The sequence below is a fragment of the Trametes versicolor genome (genome assembly GCF_000271585.1).
Source record: "Trametes versicolor FP-101664 SS1 unplaced genomic scaffold TRAVEscaffold_7, whole genome shotgun sequence".
NCBI classification, from domain to species: domain Eukaryota; kingdom Fungi; phylum Basidiomycota; class Agaricomycetes; order Polyporales; family Polyporaceae; genus Trametes; species Trametes versicolor.
In genome coordinates, this window is record NW_007360327.1 from 517,455 (window position 1) to 538,207 (window position 20,753).

General features: G+C 59.8%; 3 protein-coding genes across 3 annotated transcripts in view; all 3 read right to left on the minus strand.

The window, feature by feature from the left end:
• TRAVEDRAFT_149581 (fatty acid synthase) overlaps positions 1-5,646 on the minus strand; it is a 14,447-nt gene extending 8,801 nt beyond the window's left edge. Inside the window, exons 1-6 of the mRNA XM_008041334.1 lie at positions 5,540-5,646; positions 3,894-5,247; positions 3,537-3,840; positions 2,086-3,487; positions 1,116-2,027; positions 218-1,056 (exon numbers count right to left, since the gene is read on the minus strand). Of these exons, the coding sequence (XP_008039525.1) occupies positions 218-1,056; positions 1,116-2,027; positions 2,086-3,487; positions 3,537-3,840; positions 3,894-5,247; positions 5,540-5,614 (4,886 nt within the window). The 5' untranslated portion in view covers positions 5,615-5,646. The remainder of the gene's footprint in view (positions 1-217; positions 1,057-1,115; positions 2,028-2,085; positions 3,488-3,536; positions 3,841-3,893; positions 5,248-5,539) is intronic.
• Positions 5,647-6,892: 1,246 nt separating this feature from the next.
• On the minus strand, positions 6,893-9,140 carry TRAVEDRAFT_59030 (DUF647-domain-containing protein). Its single transcript, XM_008041335.1, has 6 exons — positions 9,104-9,140; positions 8,615-9,040; positions 8,235-8,557; positions 8,142-8,176; positions 7,621-8,085; positions 6,893-7,554 (listed from the first exon to the last, which is right to left on the minus strand). The coding sequence occupies exons 2-6, from the start codon at positions 8,992-8,994 to the stop codon at positions 7,207-7,209; spliced, it is 1,551 nt and encodes a 516-aa protein (XP_008039526.1). The 5' UTR covers positions 8,995-9,040; positions 9,104-9,140; the 3' UTR covers positions 6,893-7,206.
• An 8,558-nt stretch (positions 9,141-17,698) lies between these two features.
• TRAVEDRAFT_149589 (uncharacterized protein) lies at positions 17,699-19,432 on the minus strand (the record flags this gene model as incomplete). The annotated part of the gene is made up of 2 exons (XM_008041336.1): positions 18,471-19,432; positions 17,699-18,219 (listed from the first exon to the last, which is right to left on the minus strand). Coding segments are annotated over exons 1-2 (1,287 nt in total), but the record flags the coding sequence as incomplete, so codon positions are not given.
• Positions 19,433-20,753: the final 1,321 nt, after the last annotated feature.

The following is a 20,753-nucleotide window of genomic DNA, read 5'->3' on the forward strand; positions in this document are numbered from 1 at the left end:
GCGGGCTGCGCGACCTCCGCGGTACCGGGCCAGGGACCTTCTCGCCGCGGCTGTTAACAGTCTCGACGTTGACGACGAAGTTGCCGTCGCGCATGCCGACGTGCTTGATCTTGACCTCAAGCTCGTCTCCGGGAAGGATCATGCCGACGAAGGCGACGTCGTACCTATGAGATAAGTCAGAAACTATAATGGCGAGAATGAGGGCACTCAGACTTACGCAACGACGCGCTCAGGCTTGCCCTGCGCAACAACAGTCTCGACGTAGCGACGCGTCGCGGCACTCGACCACATACCGTGCGTGATCGTGCCAGGGAGGGATGCGTAATCCGCGAAGTACGGGTTGATGTGGATGGGGTTGAAGTCACCCGAGACCTTCGAGTAAGGTTCGTTGGTGGCAGGCGATGCAAACGCGGTGCTCGCGTTGACGGTCATAGTGTAGCCATCGTTGGAGAGCGGGCTAACGAGACCCTGGGGCTTACCGTGACGCTGGAGGTACGCGACGACGGGGTTGCCGCGCGAGTCGTCCTGGAGGAAGTCGACGGTGCCGACCTTGACGAGGCGCTTGATCTGGTCGCGGACGAAGACCTCGCCCGAGACGTTGACGGCCTTGTAGCAGGTCTTGTTGCGGTACGTGACCTCCGAGCGGACGCGGAAGATGAGCGTCGTGCTAGCCTGGAGGGGCTTGGTCTCGTCGTCCCACTCGAACCATTCCTTCGACTGCAGGACACCGACAGCAGCGTCCGACGGAAGCTCGACGAGGTAGTCGGGCTCCTCGAGGATCTCGAACGTGTTCTCGTAGTCGCTGAAGCGGCCACGGTAGAGGAACGAGGAGACGACCTCGATGACACGCTCGCCGTCGCGGATAACATGTCCCTTGACCTTGACTGACTTGCCGGCGTCGCTGTTGATGACAGCGACGATGCGCGCCTCTGCCTTGCAGACATCACCAGCCTTGAGAGGCTTGACGCCGTCGAGAAGGCGGAAGCCGTTCGACAAGTGCACAAGCTTGAGGAGATCTCCGTCAATGGGCGCGGGGAAGATAGCCTTCATGATTGCCTGTAGACGGTCATAAACATAAGCATCCGCCAGAGTGAAGTATGACAGTGGTTACGTACCTGCCATCCAGCAACGATGGCAAAGTCCATGGGAGCCAAGGGCGTCTCGTTGCGGGCGGACTTGAACGCCTCGCCCTGGTTGCCAACAACCGCGCAGAAGCTCTCGATGTCATCCTCGTCGATCGTGACTTCCGGGCCAGTGAACGTGTCGCGGACGTTGATCTCGGGGAGCACCTCGTCATCGCCGAACCATAGCTTCCAGTAGAAGGCCTTGATGCGCGTGTTGCGGTCGTCGGCGACCTCGTGGATGGGCGCGTAGCCCATGGCGGGCTTGTAGACGAAATGGAGGTCGAGGGGGACAGACGACCCGCGGCGCTCCTCGAAGACGGTGACGTCGATCGTCGAAGTTGTAGCATCGAAAGTAGCCTCGACCGCCTTGAACGACGGGTCGTGCTCGCCGTACGAACGAGCGCTACCGAACACTGAGATCTTGATGGGGCGAGATCCCTCAGCCTCGACGACGACCTTCTGCCCACGGCGGGGAGCGAAGAGACGACGCATGTGGTTGTCGACATACGCCGTGCCCTGCACAATAGTCGTGGAGGTGAGCAGCGCACGCGCCCAGCTGAGCTCGGGGCCCGCGAGGGTCTCGAGCCACGCCGAAGTCTCCGGGACGGACTGGCCGACGACGTAGGTCGCGGTGTTGCCAGAGACGGCGGGGGCAATCACAGTGGGGAGAGCACGGGGCGCCGGAGCGAGGTATTCGGCCGTCGGAATCTTTGACTTATCGCCGGCGTAGAGGCGGTCGACGAGCTTGTCAACGAGGATCGAGGTGATGTTTCCGAGCATCTCCTTGATAGGCTCGTCCTTGACCTTCGCGTGCTTCACGGCGACGGGGCCCTGGAGGATGCACACACGCTGGGGGTCCTGGTCGAAGACGGCGTCGATGTCCTCAGCAGCCCAGAGGGAGTCCTATTAAAGCGAAGTCAGCACGATGTAGAGTATTGTAAGGCCGGTGCATTCCACATACCTTCTTGAACCAGACCTCAAGGCTTGCATCGAGGATGGGGATGAAGGGTGCGGGCTTCTGACCGGGGCGCTGCGAGATGGCAAGGAAGTAAGCCTTGTCCTCGGACGCGAGGAGCTGCTCCGTCGCGGCCGGGTACCTCTTAAAGAACTTCTCAACAAACGCCTGAGGCTTGTCGAGCGACGTGTACGACTGAAGGATCGACGGCTTCTGGCCGCCGTTGACGCCAGCGAAGCGCTCCTCAACGCGGCGCAGCCAGTCCCCGGTGAGGTTCCGGAGCGACGTGTCGATCCAGCGCTCCTGGTGCGCGACGTACATCAAGCGCACCATGCGCAGGACGACCTCCTCGTAGGTCATGTCCGCGATGTCCTCGACGACGGAGTCGTCCTTCTTCCACCCGAACCACGGCTTCGCGAAGTCCTTGTTGAGCTTCGCGATGACCTCCGCACGGTGCTCGTTGAGCCACGTCGTGCGCTTCTCCTTCGGCAGCTTGAAGACGGTATCGTCGAACTCCTTCCAGAGCTTGACAGCGCGAGTGGCGATCTTGTGGATCGGTTCGCCGAGCTCCGAACGGACGGTAAGAATACCGCCGGTCTCCTTCGCGTACGTGCCCTCCCACTTCGAATCGTCGACGCCGGCGGCAGCGACGATGAGGTCCTTGACGGACGAGCTCGTGTGGGCCTCCTTCGCAACCATGACACGGCTGGCGAAGAGGAAGCCGTCGAAGGGCATGGGCTGAGCACCGAAGGCCTCAACCGACCAGTCACCCGTGAGGTACGGCCATACATCATCAGCGCCGCCGAAGCCAGAGCCTCCGACGAGCAGGAGATTCGAGTGCTGGCGGATGGAGCCGTACGTCGAGAGGATAGGTTGGTGGAAGTCCTCGCACGAGTGATGGCCACCCGCACGACCACCGGTCCACTGCATGATGATAGGGAAGTCGGGGTTCGCGGCCGCGATGTTCACGACCTGGCGGATGCCGTCGACGGAACCGGGCTTGAACGAGACGTGCTTGATGCCAGCGGCCCGGAGTGCGTCGATGATCTCAGCCGCCTTCTCCGTGCTGGGGATACCGGCGGCAACGCAGAAGCCCTCGATCGGGAGACCCTCGCGGCGCATCTCCTGCCACAACGGGAACTGGAAGCCAAACTGGCGCGGGTTGATGTAGAGTGCGTTCAGCGTGATACCGACGCCCGCGGGGATCTTGCTCTGGATCTCCGCCACCTTCTCGCGAAGTGCGGCGGCGTTGTAGTGTCCGCCACCCGCAAGCTCGACGTGGTAACCCGCGTCGAGGACAGCACTCACGAAGCCTGCCTTCACGGTGGTCGGCGTCATACCGGCGACCATGATTGGGGGCTTGCCGAGCAGGCGAGAGAACGGCGTGTCGATCTGGATGGCACCGTCGCTGTATCGTCGTCAGCACATATCTATGGTAAGAAATAGACATGACATACCTGGTCTTCACCAGACGGGGGGAGAACTTCTTCGCCCACCATTGCTCGGTCTTGATGTTCTGCGCGTCGTAGAGCTCCGCAGGACCCTTGGACTTGTCGCCCGCAATGATGACGCGCACACCACGGCCCTCGAGGTTGCGCGAAGTCAGGGGACCGATTCCGCTCAAACCACCAGGACCGAAGTCGACCGCGTGTGTAGCGGTCTCAGGGAAGTCGGTCGCCTTCGACCAGTGGATCGGAAGAGTGAAGATCTGGTCGCAAAGCGCCCGAGTAAGAGACCCATCGACTGATCGGAGGTCGGAGCCTAATACATACACGGTCAGATGAGCCTTTAAATGACTGATTGAGCACACATACCGTTCTCCGTGTGGTACACAGGGATTGCAAGGTCCTCCTTGGACCACAACTCCTTGCCCTCCAGGTCGTCCATGACCTCGTCCGCAACGTCCGCGAGGTACTTGCTGTGGTAGGGGACGCCAACTACGAGGAAGCGCACCGAGAACACAGGCTTCCGTTGTGAGAAGGGAGTCTTGCTCTGGTCGAGCCCGCTGGGTGCCCGGACCTTCCGGAGGTGGGTGACGAGGCCGTACAGCGCCCGCGAGGGGCCGGTGACGACGAACGCTTTGGGGCCGTTGTACAGGGACACGCCGATCTGCGAGTTGTCGGGAAGGTGCTTGTTCGTCTTCGCGATGTGCGCCTCGAGGTCCTTGAGAGGCAAGCCAGTGACGGACAACATAGGGCTGGGAGCGCCCTCGCCGCCCTCTACCGAGTCTTGCACAATGCTTGGCTCGAGCGCGAGGACGGGGAACGCCTGCTGGCCGCGCAGGCCGGAGTAGAAGAGCCACCTGAGGGCCTTCGACGCGTTCTCAAAGAACGACTCGTTGGTCTTCGACGCCGCGATGCAGAGCGCCGAGACGAGACCCTGAGAGTGGCCAGTAGACCCTTGGAGACGAGAGAGGAGGTCGCCAGGGTTGGACTGAGTGACTCGGCATACGACCAGATACTGCGTGAGTTGCGTAAGGCCAATGAGAGGGAATGAGATGGGGATGGTGGCGAGGTAGGCGACAGGGGGGCGCGGTGATGCGCCTGTCAGCCATGAAATTACGTCAAGGCCATGCGTGTAGTAGGTGTCCTCCTCGGATTCCTCGACGAGGGGAATCAGGATATCGCGGGTAACATTCGTCAGGAATTGTGAGACGTAGGGCTTGTAGATGTCGTAGAGAGTCTGGAGCTCGTCAAAGTAGACCTCGTTGGTCCCTTGACCGCCGAAGAGTGCGTAGACAGACGCGTCTCCGCGCTTCGCTGCGGAGAGAAGCGCGCTGGACGGCCCATATGGGATAGCAGAGACCTGCTTCGCCTCGAGCGTCGCAAGGGCCTTGAAGTATGACGCGAGGACGGTCTTGCGAACCTCGGTGTCGAAAGCGGCAGCAATTACGTGGATGTCCTGAGAGGACAGGTAGGTCTTGGTAAAGTACTTGAGCGACTTGAGAAGGATGGAGGTGCGCGCTGGCTCCGACTGCGCGTCCTCATCCAATTTCTCTGCTGCAAAGCGCAGGAAGCGGGCGAAAAGTTCTACGGTCGCCTCTGTCGCGTTTTCAAGCTCCGCGGTAGTCTCTATAGCATCGTCGGTCGTCTGAACGTGGGTGAAGTCGTCTCTAAGCACTTCCGCGGCGGTCCACTCGTCTGCGTCGGTGGAGACGGGGATGGAGATCTGGAAGTATCAATCGTGTCAGCACAGCAATAGCGGTGAAAGCAATCCGACCGGTGGGTGCCTGCGCATCAGGAGACAGCGGTATCAGGCCATGCAATACTGCGTCCGATACAGCCGGGGCAAGCTGCTACGCGTGATGGAGGCACACACGCGCGACGCGCCGATGCATTTTCGCGCGTGAGAGACGCGTCCGACGATGCCTCCCGGGGATCCTTCCACTGCACCACCCTTCCCGCCCATACGTCCCATGCGTCCCATGCCTGCGGAAAAGTTAAATGGAATGCGTACTCACTCTAATGGAGCCAGACTGGATCTGGATAGGACGGGTCGCGATGGCCTGGACAGAAATGGTGGAGGAAACAGACATGGTCGCCGTCGGAGGATGTGTCGACGAGGAAGGTACGACCAGATCTAGAGGGAGTTGAGGAGGAACAGTCGGAGCGACCGAGATGTTTTATAAAGAGTTCCCCAAACGCCTGCACCCCAACGAATCCCGGGCGCCAGCAGGTGGAATCGCGTCCTCCTCAAAAATCCCAATTAGGCAGGAGTGGCCTCGCTTAACGGTGGCTCTCGGCGGGGTACAGATTGCCGCTCGCCCGATCCATCCCATTCCGTCTTTCCGCAACTCCCCACTTGTCCACATTTCCGCATCAAACCCCTTGGCTCTCTCGAGCTCAACGAGTGCTGCTCAGACTATCCTGCTCTTTCCTCTACTGGGTCGCTTCAATCGAGGACCAGGATGGCCAGAAGAAGCTCTATCTACAGCACGTTGACCGCACGCTCTCGCTTCGGTGCAACGCCGTTCCCTCATGCCCACTTTTTGCAGCATCTTGCGACACGCCCTCAGAAATGATCGAACAGGTACCTCACCCCGGGGCGGACAACGGACCAACGTATAGCGACGGATTTCATCTGTCGCTTATCCATCTTCGACTCACATCCACGCAACCTCGGTCGGCCTTATACATGTCAAACAGCGCCGTTGCCCCCGCTCAGGCCATTTCCAAAGGTGCGAGAGCGTAGTGAGGTACAGATCTGACCACAGCACAGCACGCTCGGGCGCGCACATTGACGCGACCATCTGTCGAAAGCAGCGCTCTTGCCGATGGCGCGAATGCCTCGGGGCAGGTCACATAATCTGGACGGCTTTGGGACCGCGTCGGTCCATACCACAACTGTAGCGTTCGCCACCACGCCGGGGAGGGTCGGCGACGTGTGTCATTGTTGTCACGATTACTCGGCCCGCTCGAGCTCTGCGGTGGGGCACATAATTGTGATACCCCAGTGAAGCACGAACCGTTGACTAAGATACGAGACACGTAGCCACCTATCCTTGGGGTTAGTGGGGCAATAGATCATCGTGCATATGCGTACTCCTGACATGACATGGAAGACGCGAATCCTATTTTGCTAGCTACTCGTTGCCCTCGCAAACGCAAACGCCACGATCTCTTACTATGTTTGTTGAAACACGACGCCATACAGCTAGCAGTGCCTGTCGCGACTAGCTCGTACGAAAATACGCCGAACTTGCTGCACGACACCACAGATCCGAATCCCAGGTGCGGAGAATCACGCCATGCCAGTCTGCAACTGCACATTGTACAGCGCCGACAACAGCGCCATCGCAACTGACGCCTGAGTAGTGTTTCTATATATTACCAATAGTAAGTACTGAGAGTAGTGAGTTGTGTGTAGGATTACAGTCGTAATAGTGGATCCACGACGTAGGATCAAACGTAAAGTACTCCGGTCTGTCTACCGCGCACAGGCATCAGCGCGCAGACCACCGCCAGACGCAGCAGCGTACAGGGCGCGGCTCCGCTGGTGCCAACTTCCGGCCATCGGGGGCGCGAATCGTGCGACGTTGCCTGTAAGTAGTCGCCGGTAGAGAGTTGCGCGCGAATCCGCGGCGCGGCGCATATTTCAATGCTGTAAGGTTCTCGGCCAGTAGCTCCATCAGCCATCGTGCGCCCATGTCACCCTGTGTCCGTGGTCCGCATAGCACAGTTCGTCCGTTCTCCACTCGCGCGCTTCAAGAGCCTCCCTGAAGACCTCAAAGTCCCGCTCCGCCCGAGCACCGGTGTCGGCGAGGATAAGTTTCAGCGCGGCCTGGGAGTCGGTGTCCGTTGGCTCGAGGAGCCCTTCCGCTGGGGGCACGTCCGTCGAGGATGCCTCCCGGTTGATGAGGGCGTCGCGGACGAGCGCTGCGTGGTAGATCGCGCAGAGCATGTCGTCGTTCGCAGCGTCAGGGTGAAAGAAGACCGAAATGTTCCGGCCGCGGGGGAAGAGCAGGTACCGGTCGTCCTAGAACATGATAGACAGCCACCAGGTCAGACACTGCTTCCTGACACACACCGATACATCACACACCTCGAACACCCCGGCGCATATCTGCCATCGCACACGCTCGAGCTCGGTTCCGGAGTCTAGGACGTCTCCTACCCGCGGCGCGAGCGTGAGCCATCGATCGCTCTTGTCCCTGTAGAATTCGCCAAAGAGCCCCGTGCGGTGCGCCGCATCGAGCTCGCCAAGCGAAGACACCTGCCCGCGCGTTACGTATTCCTGCGCGAGGCAGCTCACTCGTGGAAGCGTGAGCAGCTCGAAAGTCGCCACGCGCATCATGTACGCGGTCATCGCGAGGTGCACGGGCACCGCGAACGCGAAGATGGCGTACAGATATGGCGCCGTGTGCGAGACCGCGAGCAGGCTGATCCCGGACGCGTACCCGACGAGCTGCGCGATCGACGACTGCGACTCGTCCTTCGCCGCGACGTCGCCGGTGTTGCCTTGCTCGGAGAAGTAGCGCATGAACTTGATGTGCGTGGTGAACCAGATCTGCGTGTGCACCTGTAAGCATCGTGTACGTCTCGTGGTACCAGCTCTTGACGTACCGCGTTCCCGACGATCTTGAAGATGTTCCCGCCAGCTGCTCGCTTGATTAACACCGCGACACCTGATCATACCCTTGTCGTACAGTCACTCACCAGCACAGAGCAAGAAGTTCCCTGGGGACGGCGCTATAAGAAGCGTCGCGATCTGCAACCCGCTTCCCAAGCACCCCATTAACTCGCCGAAGAACGTGAACGTCTTCGGGTGACTATCGAAGTACGGCGAAAAGCGTCGGATGAAGAACAGCTTCGCAACCTCGCCCGCGCCGTCCTTGATAATCCACTGGACGGCAACCGCGCCGAACACACTGCCCTCCGCTGAGACCCCAACGGAGGTGAGCAGCGCCTGGTTACATAGAACAGAGGTGATCGTCGCAACAGTCGTCTCGAAGAACTGGAGGATGTGGAAGGGGAGGTAACTTGACGCGCGTTAGGCGTCATTCCTGTCTGGCAGAGTCGTGGAAGGTGAGACTCACGAACGGTGCACGGAGTGAGGATAGTTCGTCGGGAGGACCATCTGCCCGAACCAGGACGATATTCGTCCTGTCAAGGAGTTCGTGGGCGCAGCGATCTTCCCGTCCTCCGGGTCCACCGCCGCAATATCTCGCCATTCTTTCCTGACGCCCGATGACCCTGCCTCCTCCGACCACGAGATATGGCACTCCCGCCCGCCGACGCGTTCGATCGCGACGAACCGCGACTTCAAGTCGTCTGCGTCTTGCGCTGTGCGAGACGGGGCATCGGAGGACTGGAAGCGGAGGCTCGCTCTGAAACTGGTGTAGGGAGCGAGCAGTTGTGGGGTGCAGCCTCGAGTGCGCAGACGCGGCAACAGTTGCGTACATAGATGCCTCCGCATGGTCGTGTGTCTTGAACCGGCTGTGTCTATACTGCGTGGGCGGTTACTGAAAATCATAGTACGCGTAATGAGCGGTCTGAGGGAGTCGGCCGGCGTAGACCGTGCTCACATTAATGTGCACCGTTCGCAAGCTCTCGTCCGGGTGCTGAGGTATTATGCGTACAGGAGGCCAAGAAGTAATGCGAAGCCTCAGCAAATCATCGTATCAGGCTAGATTATATCGCCCTTAGGAGGCGGAGCGTATGTGGAGACACTGAGCAAAGTGGTGAGAGGCTAACCAAACAACGGAGGGAAACGCGCACTGCCGGCCACCAAAAGTCATGCCGGATGTGATCTTTGCCCGATCGAGCGCTTCTTTACAGCAATGTGCAGAAAGATACGGAAAACGCGTTTCGCGCGCAACGGGCGCTAAATGACCCGGACAACCGCGCCGTGCTTTCCGACGGGTGTCCTCGGAACTCGAGTCGCGCGCGAGGGCCGCGCGCTTCATCGCGGTCGCGCGCGCCCTCGCGCGGCGTCTTCGTTCGTACTAAGTTCACTTGATGTTTTGGGTACTCTAGAGCCCTGGTATCCCTTAAAACCACCATATGAGCCAGTATTTAATATATGAAGGCTCTACAGTAGTCTTCGGACATAAACCTTGCTCATTAGAGGGCATGGTTCCCAAGTTTAAGCTCATGTGCTCAAACGAAGTTACCGGCATATGGCTCAAATTGCTTAACCTTCAATCCGTTTCATTTCTCGCTATGTAAGCACAGAAAATATATAAACACATGGCTCAACTCCTTAAAATCTACCATGCACATCCCCTCTTGCTGCGCCGTTGTGTGTTACACTACAGGGTGCGGGCGCGGACGCGAGGACGCCGCGCGAGGGCGCGCGCGACCGCGATGAAGCGCGCGGCCCTCGCGCGCGACTCGAGTTCTGAGGACACCCGTCGGAAAGCACGGCGCGGTTGTCCGGGTCATTTAGCGCCCGTTGCGCGCGAAACGCGTTTTCCGTATCTTTCTGCACATTGCTGTAAGAAGGCCCACTAGGAACGCTTGAAGTTGTAATGGTATATATTTCTCGTCGGAACCCAGGCCTACGCGGTGACGGCTCATGTGCGTGAAAGGTTGAACGGAAAATGTAGGAGAAGATTTCCTGCAGAGTGCAAGACACAAACCAGGAACGACCTGAGCGCGTGAGCAGCGCCCACCGAAGTTATACCTCAAGTTGTGTAAAATCAATGAGCCATCAAGCGCACCGCACGGTGAGAGAAAAAGCCATGACATTCATGCCGCCAGTTATCGAGACGGCCTGCAGGCCCAAGCACGGGGGTGTACCATCTATGGTACACGTTATACAGAGACGCGGCAGTAGACCGTGCGCGCGAATTACGATGGGACCCCTGGGGGCCAGCCTTCGCGAAGAGGGGACGATAACGGTAAGAGCGGGCATAAATATCCTTGGAGCGACGACGACGAGAGAAAGATGGTAAGAACAGGGAGAGTGGGGGTGCTGTAAGAGCGATACATATCAGAATACAGTAAGTGGCGTATGTCACCAGGCGTGGCCGTGCGATAAAATGCGAATGGGATGAGGAGACCAAAGAGTGCGATGCAGGAGTGGGTAAGTGTCTGAACCATGCGTATGATGCGAGCAAGAAGCCAGAGAAAATCAAGAGCAATGAGGGCAGGAGAGGAAAAGCGACGTTCATGTCAAGAACGCCATCTCGCTCAACCGCCGGCTCTCGTCGTCCTCGATGAAGTGCGCCTGCTGCAAAATACTGCCCCGGCTGTGCATCGTCGGCGCGAGCGCCTGACGCGGGCGCAGACCCACGCCCGTCGTGCGGCCCTGTAGCGGGACTGCTACAGCAGGGAACGCAGTCGGTGGGTTGGACGGTGACGCAGGCAGGCGGGACGCGTCGAACATCTTCGTACGCTTGGTCTGCGATGCAGAGGGGTCGATTTGCGAGCGTGGGCGCGGTATGATCCCGCTAGAGAATGCGCGACGTAGGTTCGACATCGACGAGGATGTACGCGCGTTGCCGGATGTGGAACTCTGTGTCCTATCGTTAACGATTATCGACGTGGGAGGGTTACTAGGCTACTCACGTCCAACGAGTTCTTCTTTCCAAAGAGGCTAAACGACTTCCTGTTGACCTGTGCTTCCGCAGCCTGCTCCGCCGTCTGCTGCTTCTGGGGACGTGGACGCGCTGCCGGCACCGTTGCTGGAGCAGGCTGGAATGACACGTTCTGCCCGAACTCGCCCTCCTCCGACGAGTCCGTCTCCTCAATCGAGGACTGTATGAGCCCGCCCTGCATCGACGCCTTCGTCTTCATGCTCGGCTGTGTCTCCTCCCGCGGGGCAGACCCACGGCGCGCACGAGGCGCACTGTGACTCTGGTCAGAGTGCGACGTTGAGCCGCGCGAGATGGACACGTCGCGCTGACATGAGGTAGTCGTCGGTGTCGGCAAATTTGACTCCGCCCCAGACGAAGATATCGTGCGCGTCGGCGACAACGCGGGGACCGTCGTTCCACGACTGCTGCTACTGCTCGCGTGCGTAAGCAGCGGGGGCTGAGCCTGACCGCGTCCCTTGCCCGGCGTGGTCCGGCGACCGCGAGGCGCGAGAGCAGAATGCCCGTCGGACGTGCTCGCTTCCGAGTCGGACAACGCGGCAACAGCGACGGTGATGACAGGAGGGGGCGACTTCGACTTCGCCTTCGGATTAAGCTCGTTTGACGGGCGCTGTGCGGTGACCACGATCGGGGGCGGCTTCTCCTTGCGCGACTTCGCAGCGCGCACGGTCCCCGCGGGCGACGCGTCGTCCTGCTTCTCGTTGATGGGCGAGGTGCGCGGCGACTCAGTGAATGTGACCTCCACGGTCGACGGCTCGGTGGATATAGACAGCGGCGTGGGTGCGTCGGTCGAGGAACGGAGCCAGCGCGACACCTTCTCCGTCACGGCGCTGGAGTGGCTCGACGGGCTCCCTGGCGGGTCGTGCGGCGGCGCATCACGCATCCCCGCTGCCTCCGCCGCCGGGGCCACGTGAAAATCCTCCACCATCGCTTGCGATGCGCGGGTGTTCTCCGTCGCGGCCGATGCAGCCACGAACGTCGGCTGCACGGGACTCCGGTCCCCCATCTTGCCATCCACGCTTGCACGGCGTGCAGCGTCCTCGCCCGACACTTCCAGCGAGCCGCGCGCGGGGGTGCCCGCATCCTTGTTCCGCGCGAGCCACGCCTCGCGGATCTTCTTCGCCTCGCTCGCCTCCGCACCTTGCTCCGAGCCCTCGCTCTCCTCCACGACAACGGTGTAGCGCCGATCAAGCTCCGCCTCCTGCTCGCTCAACGGAACCATAAACCCGTTCGCGTCCCTATATGCGCTAGCAACCGGAGGGAGCAGCCCGCGCGCACGGAGCGCCGCTTGCCGTTGTTCGCGCGACGTGAAGTCGTTGGGCGGCGCTGCAGGAACGGGGGCCTTCGGCATTGCGGGCATACGCAGGGCCGAGCGCTTGCGCTGGGGTGCGTCCTGCGGAGACTTTGCGGACGTTGATGGGTCCGCGAGCGAGTGAGGCGTGCTCGAGGAGCGCAACTTGCTCGTGATTCGCCTGAATATGTTCGGGCCAGGGGGCGCCTGTGTCTGTCTGCGTGATGGGGGCATGGGTGTGCTGTGAAAAGGAGGTTTGAGTTACGTGCGCGCAAGGGGAATGCTATATGGCATGGGGCTCGGGGCCGCGGGCGCTAAATGCAATAGGAATGCACAAGAGCGGATAGTCTGAAAATGGGCGGGTGCGATCGAGACGGCGCGGAAGCAGTGGTAGCCCCGGGCTAAACCGCAACGGATAGAATGGAGCGACGTACGATTGTGGTGGCAATCTCGAGGGGCCCGACTTTGGTGGCGGAGGGGGTATTCTTGCGTCGACAGCGGATGCGGGAGCAGGCAGACGTTCAGCTGGGCGGGGACGAGGTGCGGACGCGCTGCGCAAACGCGACGTCAGTACTTATGTCGCGAAATTCAACTGCATGGCAGGGCCGCAACCGGGTGTGGGGAGATGGCGATCCGCATCATGAGAGAGTGAATAGACGAGTCGGGTACGGCGGGAATCCGTATATGGGCAAAAACGCATGATCGCAGTACGTACCTGGCATGAGCCTGTGGGGCAGCGTCTTGAGGCAAGGGTGGTAGTGCCGTATCCTTCATGTCCGGCACGGGTATCTCGCTGACGTCTTCAGACGGGGTATCGACGGCGGCGCTATGATGATATCAGGTTAGAAGAGGTGTACACACGTGGAGAGTGAAGGAGGGCGGCAGGCTGGTGAAGTAGCGGACGGATATGCTCAGGTAGTGGTAGCGGGGAGTCAAGAGGCGTTTGCATATATTCCACGCCTGTTGCGGGGGCGGCGAGGAGTGGGAGCGAAGGCACATGGCTGGTCACTGGCACATCCTGGCCGCAAAAGGCACAGCAACCGGAGAAGACATTGCCTGGCCCTGTGAATCCTGGCGTGGGCACGGACAACAAATCAAGGTATAACTTCGGCGATGGTTCTGTTCCCGCAGTCATAGAAAGCAAAGATGGAACTGACCTGCTTCCGCCGTCTTGTTCCCATCGCGCTTCGCCGGAGTCTGGGCGCGCGCTCTCTGCGAAGTCGAACGCAGGGAGTTTGAGGGCTTCCGTGCGGATGGCACTGAGCCTCAAGCTCGCGCGTTTGCTGCTCGCGACGCGTGCGGGGCTGGCCTTGTTCCTGCCAACGGAGAAGAGGGTAAAGCGCGGCTTCGAGCTCGACGAGGACTGGGGCATCCTGGATATCTGGTATGGGTGGGTATGGAGGGGGTATAAGGGAGGAGGGCTCCGAAACGCGTCGGAAACGGGGGACGAGGGCGTCGGTGTTTTTGTTAGGCCAGGGCCAGGGTCGGAGGGCGGTCAGGTGGTAAGTCGGGAAAGGCGGGCTGGCAGATGGAAGCACGAGGAACGCGGTCGCGTCGAGAGCCGTCCCGAGTCGCAGACACGGGCGAAAAAGAGTGGCAAGCGAGGGGGGAAAGGAGAGGGTGGTCTGGACGCCATGATGCGCGAGCTGTATATGTTTTATGGCGCGAAGGACCCGAGCAGCACTCCGCCCTTTGTCGGCGTCACAGCAGTGCCCAGGAGGGCGGCGGTCAACCCAGCACACGCGCCGCACCGATCGGCGCATCCCATCACCGCCGCTGCGGCAACCCCCGGCCCCCGCAACGCCTCCCCCGTCCCCCGCATCCGCAGCCTGAGCGTCCAACGTGCCTGTAGTAGCATCCTTCCGTCGCTCTTCCTCTCGTCCCCCAGCCCAACCGCGTTCTGTCAGAACTATACAATGCCCAGCAGACAACGCGTCGTGCTGCGAACCTTCACGCGCCCAGCGCTGGGCGCAGCCCTGCATCATCATTGATCTGCACACTCATCAAGCGCACACCATCTTTCGCACCGCACCGTCTGAGTCTCGTTCACTGACTCCCTTGCTGTCCGCCTCACTCCATACGTGTGCTCCATAATACTTTCTGTGGAATGCATCGGGGGACATATTCGACAGCGAAGCATGATCATATAGTGACAGTTCTTGACCCTCATCGCGTCCCAGTCTGGACTTATGCTCTTCAACATGGTCGTATACCCGCACTGGCGTAAGATGGCAAACCACTGTGTCCCTGCCATCTCCGCGACCCTCTGATCATGGTGAAATTAGGTATGTAACTTTTACGCCTCTTCTTGCTGTGCTCACTCGCTTTCCTCTCATAGGCTACATTCTAGAGTCCCTGTCTCACTGCGAGTTGCGCCGCCGAGCTGAAATGGTGGTCGGTCCCTCAACGGCCGCGCCACTGCTTATCGACCATAACAATTTGACGGCACAGCTCGCAGGAGCCCCTCCATAGCGGATCAGGCGATAGATCTTCCCATTTTGACTCACAGGACGCAAAGATACACCGCCCAACATTCGGAGCGGCGCCGCTCTATGCATATACGGCTGAAGTAGCACATGCTGGCCTCCGAAGAAGGGCTTCAAGCATACCCTCTACGCCGACGGCCACTTCGCCTGAATCACCTATTTGCGACGCGGAGACTGGAGTGATAGTTCCCTCGGGTGTCCTCTAAACTCGGAGGCTGAGCACGCCGGTTGCGCACCGCCAGCCAAGCGTCCATGTGCACCGCGCGGCGTCGGGCAGGCCAGCACGTCTCCCATTGGGTTCTCTCCCCTCCGAGGCTGCTTGTGGTATTCCAAGCTCTCACGTCATCTCGTCCTCGGACGGTATGCTTCTCGCATGGCAACCATTTCTCATGGCCATATGGCGTCATGCGCTCGCTCCCCCCACGGACGTCGAGCACGACCCTGCCTGGATGAGCGCCCATCACTCACCGTTGTTAAATACAGCAAGCGACCCGAGTAACCGCACCCACCCGCTCTTAAGCGACTGGCATCGGCTCTTCGGTGCGTAAGACGGTAATGTACGAACCTCTCACCCGACGGCCTCCAAGAAAAGCACGACCTCCGTCGTCGCGGACGGACTCGGACGCCTACTTACCGCCACGGGGAGTCCTTTCTCTTTATTAACTTGAAGCATGATGCAAGAGGAGGCATCCGCACCTGACGACAAGGGCGTCTTCTCTCCCCTGAGCAAGCCATCTGGTAAGGTCGGGGTTGACAGTTCGCCGCGCGGCGCCGGGGCGGGAGGTATGGATTTTACCACACCTGGCGCTCCGCGTTGCGCCGCAGTGAGAAGTACAACACTTTTAGGAGCGATGCCAGGGCTCGACACCGCCCGGGATCAAACCAGCGGGCGAGCCTTGTATCTTGCACAAGATGCGAATGGATGGGGAGGTGAGTATTCTCTCTTTCACTCGAAGCACTTGATCATCAGCGTCGCGTCAAAGTGCGTGATGCGCTCGACGTCTTATAGGTGTTTAGATATTCCAGTGCGTACGTGTGCGATGTCGATTGAAGCCTGTTCTCGTTTTCGCGATGGTTGCTGACTGGCTTCGTCTTTTGTTTGCCGTGAGCCAGCGTCCTAGCGTCGGCCTTTTCTGCTCATATGAACCATGCAAGGCCGGGTCGTGTCAATAACTGGCGGGATGAATGTCGTGGATTTTCCTCTCACACTGGGACCTTCTACATGCACGACGTCATAAGCTCGGTCATCGCGGCCGCACTACTGGACGAACACACGGATCCATATGCTCCGCTGCGCCGCCAAGACTTGCGAGTGAACGCAGCGCGACAGCGTGAACGCCCGGGGACCCACAGGCGTACACGGCGGCGAGTGGCGTCCGACGGCGCATTAAAAGGGTAACGTCGTTTGCTGCCGACGTCGGCGGCGAGCGCGGCCGTGGAGTGAACAACGTTCGTCCGATCCTCCTCCTCCGGCTGGGGCCGCTGCAGGGGCGAGAGGGCGTCGATCTAGCTCCGAGGGGCCCAGGAACCAGGGCGGAGGCACGAGCACTTTGGCAGATCTGGGGCAACGTTAATGAACGGCTGCTGTAATGTGATAGCGCGCCGTCTACTAGCCGAGCTCTGTGAGGTCCTCCGCGGCCCTAATTAGGAGGTGTGCAAGATACACTAGCAGTTGGCCCGCCTATGCAAGTACTTCCGGCGGAAACATCGTTACTAAGTCCAAGCATCATGAACGACAGCCACCCAGCCCGAACTCAACCCAGCCAGCGCGCGTACTGTGGTGTGAATCACCCATTGCTTCTCCTTATTATACGAACCTGAGGACCAGACCCTGGACCGGAGGCATTGATCCACAGCGGCTCAGCTCAGCACCGACGTCGAACATACACGAGGGCGCTTTTGCTGCTTCTTGAATTCGGATCCGTGCGCATCCTACAGGCCAAGCGGCCGACAGCGCAGGGCGCAGACGACCCGAACGCGTGCTACGTATGTACAAGTCCACAACTATGAAAAACTTCACTGCAAAATATTAGCGCGAGAAGCGGAGGAGGAAGAGGGCGATGGCGTCTAGATCCGGGAATAGAAGAAGATGGAGAGGAAGTAGCGAACGTCCCGAGATGCGGTATATTGTCGTAAGTTAGCGATGCAGGTGTGTAGAAGTCCGAAGGAGGGGACGCGCGTGGGGCGCAAGGGTTCGTGAGGAATGGGAATGTGCGATATGAAAACAGGCGGGGCGATGAAGACAGTGGGCGATAGCGAGATACGGATAACGTAGGCAGACCGGGGCGGGGAAAGACTATAGACACAAGCGGGAACAAGACGGCAGCGCGCCTGCGAGCGGGACAAGACTAGTGCGCATATAACCGCGCAGCAGCCGGAGCGAGCGTTCGAGCGTGGGTGACCTGCATGCAACAATCCGACAGCTTGCATTAGACGTAACGACAAGGAACGACAGTGACAGTGTGCGCACAACATTCAGTCCAGCCCTAACAGCTCCCTCTCCTAGCGCACGACTCCGGGGACCGTATCAGCCCACAGCTCGCGGGCGCGCCTAGTTTTCCCACTTGACTTGAGAATCTGCGCGTGAAGTGACCTGCGCGGGTATCGATACGCGCGGCGCGCGCGCCCGAGATCCAAGCTCGGGGCGCTGCGACCGCGCAAGTGTACGTGCCTGTGCCGGCCTCTCCGCCATAGCCTATATCCGCCCCTCCTCCGATCCGCCCTTCATCCCACTACACCGTGCTCTGTGCATGGTCCAGCCACCCACTCTACTGCCGGCGAGCGTTCTTAGTACCCTGGGCCGGGTCCGTAGGCCGCTTGTGGCCCTGGAGACATACGCCCAGCCTGGGGTCCTGGTGATGCACGACCGCCATAGAGCGCGCCCGGTCCTGGGCTCATTACCCGTGGGTCGACGCCGAGAGCTTGCTGCGGCCCGGGACTCGCCCGGCCGTCAACGTACCCGTATGCGAGCTGGGGAGCAGGGGAGCGTCCGCGGTTGATTTGCGTCATCGGAATCGCTTCGGACGCAGGAGCAGTTGCGTAGGGGTCGTTGTCGTAGTAAGCCCCGCTTGGGTCATCGCGGTAGGGTTGGGTGGCGTTCGGGTTCAGGTGGGGAAGCGGGGGCACTGCGTACGGGTCACGGGAGGCATAGAGGTCAACAGTCGAAGCAGCCGCGGAAGGGGCGATGCTGCCCGCCCGGGAATCGGGGCGGGTGAGGTTGACCTGGGATGATGTCTCGAAGCCCGCACCGCCTGTCCTGTTGGTGGGGAGCGCGTGCGAGGGCTCCTCGCCATGGGTGTTCAGCTCGGGCCACTTGATTGCCTCGTCTGCAGCACGGTGGTCAGCAGGAATGCTCGGAGAGAGTACACATCCGGAGAGCGCGCAGTCGTCACGGCTACACGGGCCCTATTTTAGGGTTCGGGCGACATCTCGCTTAATGCCGCTTATGGGGAAAAGCAAACTGCGGTCTTCCTTGTCCGAGTGCGAGGTCGGGTTCGCCTGCGGATACCAGTGCGCAGCGATCTCGGGCAGTGGACACTGTCGTTGTTCAGGAGAGCGAAAGACGGGTGGTACTCACTGTCGAAGTCGTCGTCGGTGAACCGTTTGCGGGTGAACTTCCAAACGACGAAGGTAATGATGCCAATCAGCGCCACTCCTCCAGCGACGGAGAGACCGATGATGGTCGATTTGCTGATACCCTCACTCGGCTTGGTATTGTTGCCAGATTGGTCCGTGCCCGCAGTGTTCGACGCGGACGCAGAGCTGCCGCTGACCGTCGGCGTCACGGTGACCATGACGGTGACCGCCTCGCCCTCTGCATTTGTTGACAGAGACTGGCTCACAGTGGGAGTAGGTGTTGGGGTGGGGGTGGGAGTAGGGGTTGGGGCTGAGGTGTTCGACGCGGCCGTATCGCTAGCAGTCGCGCTCGCATCGGTAGCTGACCCCGCCGAAGTGTTCGAAGGCTGCCCCGCGGTATCAGACGGTTGGGTGACATTGTCAGTCCCCCCAGAGGTGACGGAGGCGCCGCCGTTGGCGTCCGTTCCAGTACCAGTACCGGTGCCAGTCCCTGTTGCAGTGGCTGTTCCCGTTCCGGTCCCCGTGCCAGTTCCAGTCCCCGTCCCGGTTCCAGTTCCAGTGGCGGACGCTGTAGCTGCCGCAGTGTCAGTCCCAGTATTGGACGACGCGGGGAAACCTGGGAAGAGTTGGCGGGCTACTGCATGGGGGGCAAGGGTGGGCGTTGGAAAGGCAACTTCAAGGGCCGGGCGTGCATGCGCCGATGAAAGGAGAACGGCAGTCACTGAGAGAAAAAGGAGACCGCGCGCAAAACGTCGCGAGGTCATCATGAGGGGCGACGACGGTGTTGAGGCGGTGTGAGAAGAAATTATACCAGCCGGCGGTGTAGGTAGACGGGGGCGGCTTCGTGTGCGTGCGGAGTCGTGTGGAACGTCGAGCGCGGTGTGCGCGGCGAGGATGGTGGTGAAGGACAGAAAGGAAGGAGGGGGGAGATTGGGGGAGCGGAGACGTCGACGGGCAGAGCGCAGCTGGCGGTGGCGGGAACAGTTCGAGGAGCCTTCAAGGCGGTGAGCCAGCTCTCCCATCACGTGCAGCTGCCACGGCGACTGATATTTATCCTTCTTCCCCGGGCGCCTCTTCTCCCCCTCCTCCTCGGCCAAGCTCGGTGTCGGGCCTCGCTCATCATGATATTGATGCTACAGCAGCATGCGTTCGTACAGTGATGGCCAAAAGTTAGGGCGCGGGCGGTTAGGACTTGGGCCCAATTCACACTGCTAATTAGCAGTAGATCTCGGCGGACCTATCGAGCGCGAGATTTACCGCTGTGAATGACGGTCATTCACCGTTCTTTGGCGCTTATTCGATTCCCAATGGAACTTGTCTTCTGAAACCCCCAGGAACATGGCACGGTACACGCTTGCTGAAGTACAGGGTGGAGCTGGAAACCATACGGGCGTGTCAGTTCTGACTCGCGAGAGCGTCGTCGAGGTGTAAACGCCTACGCGCGCAACGGGCGCTACTACTGGAGGGTAGCTTCGAGTCTTCGACATCTCACCTTTCAAGGCATCTTCGTTTTACAATGCTCCCAAAACTCAATGCAAGTGTGACAGTTCGTTAGAAAATATTAGTGAAGCCCCTCGCGGTGATTAACGCTTAAGGCCGGTGTAATGCTTCCTTCAAACCCTCTCTATAGAGTTTACAATGCGGCAAAGACCTCTGCCATGTGCGGGAGGTCATCTTGTGAATTTGTTCAGAGCTATGCAAGCATTTCCCCACAGTTCTAACATATTTTTGTAGAGGGCCTCGGGGTATTGTCTGTGATGTACATCAATCCTCAGGCAGCTGGGATTTTCCCTCTGCCATGAACAACTGGGACATAGGCAGCACTCACTTCACGTATACCTCTCAGTTTCCAGGCACGGCTACAACTATTCCACTGCATGCTTGCTATGTCATGTACCTACCATATGGTATTGATTATGAGGCCCCAAGGCCCCTGGGTCATTTTAATTTTGCCTCAAAATCTTGGGAAAGAGCCTATGAATCTCCCTGTCATTTTTTGCATTGTGCTATGGGCGGGGGCATACTACACATTATATTAGGCTAGAACCTCTTGTGAGGAGGGGTGGTGGTGACCCCCGTGTGAACGGCTGAGTTGCAATTCCGGGGGTGAGAGATGTCAAGAGATGTCAGCGGACATTGAATGGGTGGCTGAAGCCCTGCGTCGTCGAGAGCTGCATGGCAGGTTATGTGCGGAATATCATAACATAGAGCTATCCTGTCCAGAACACTCGGTGCCGCGAGCCGACCCATATTTTCTCCAGAATATCCGTTGCGTAAATTTAAA

What these genes read in the sequence shown, in the direction of transcription:
- TRAVEDRAFT_59030 (XM_008041335.1), bottom strand. Translation starts at nt 8,994, where the DNA reads ATGCGGAGGCATCTATGTACGCAACTGTTGCCGCGTCTGCGCACTCGA. An exon ending in GAACTTCTTGCTCTGTGCTG is followed by an intron (nt 8,177 to 8,234) that starts GTGAGTGACTGT and finishes TCAAGCGAGCAG; the next exon opens with CTGGCGGGAACATCTTCAAG. An exon ending in TCAAGATCGTCGGGAACGCG is followed by an intron (nt 8,086 to 8,141) that starts GTACGTCAAGAG and finishes GTGCACACGCAG; the next exon opens with ATCTGGTTCACCACGCACAT.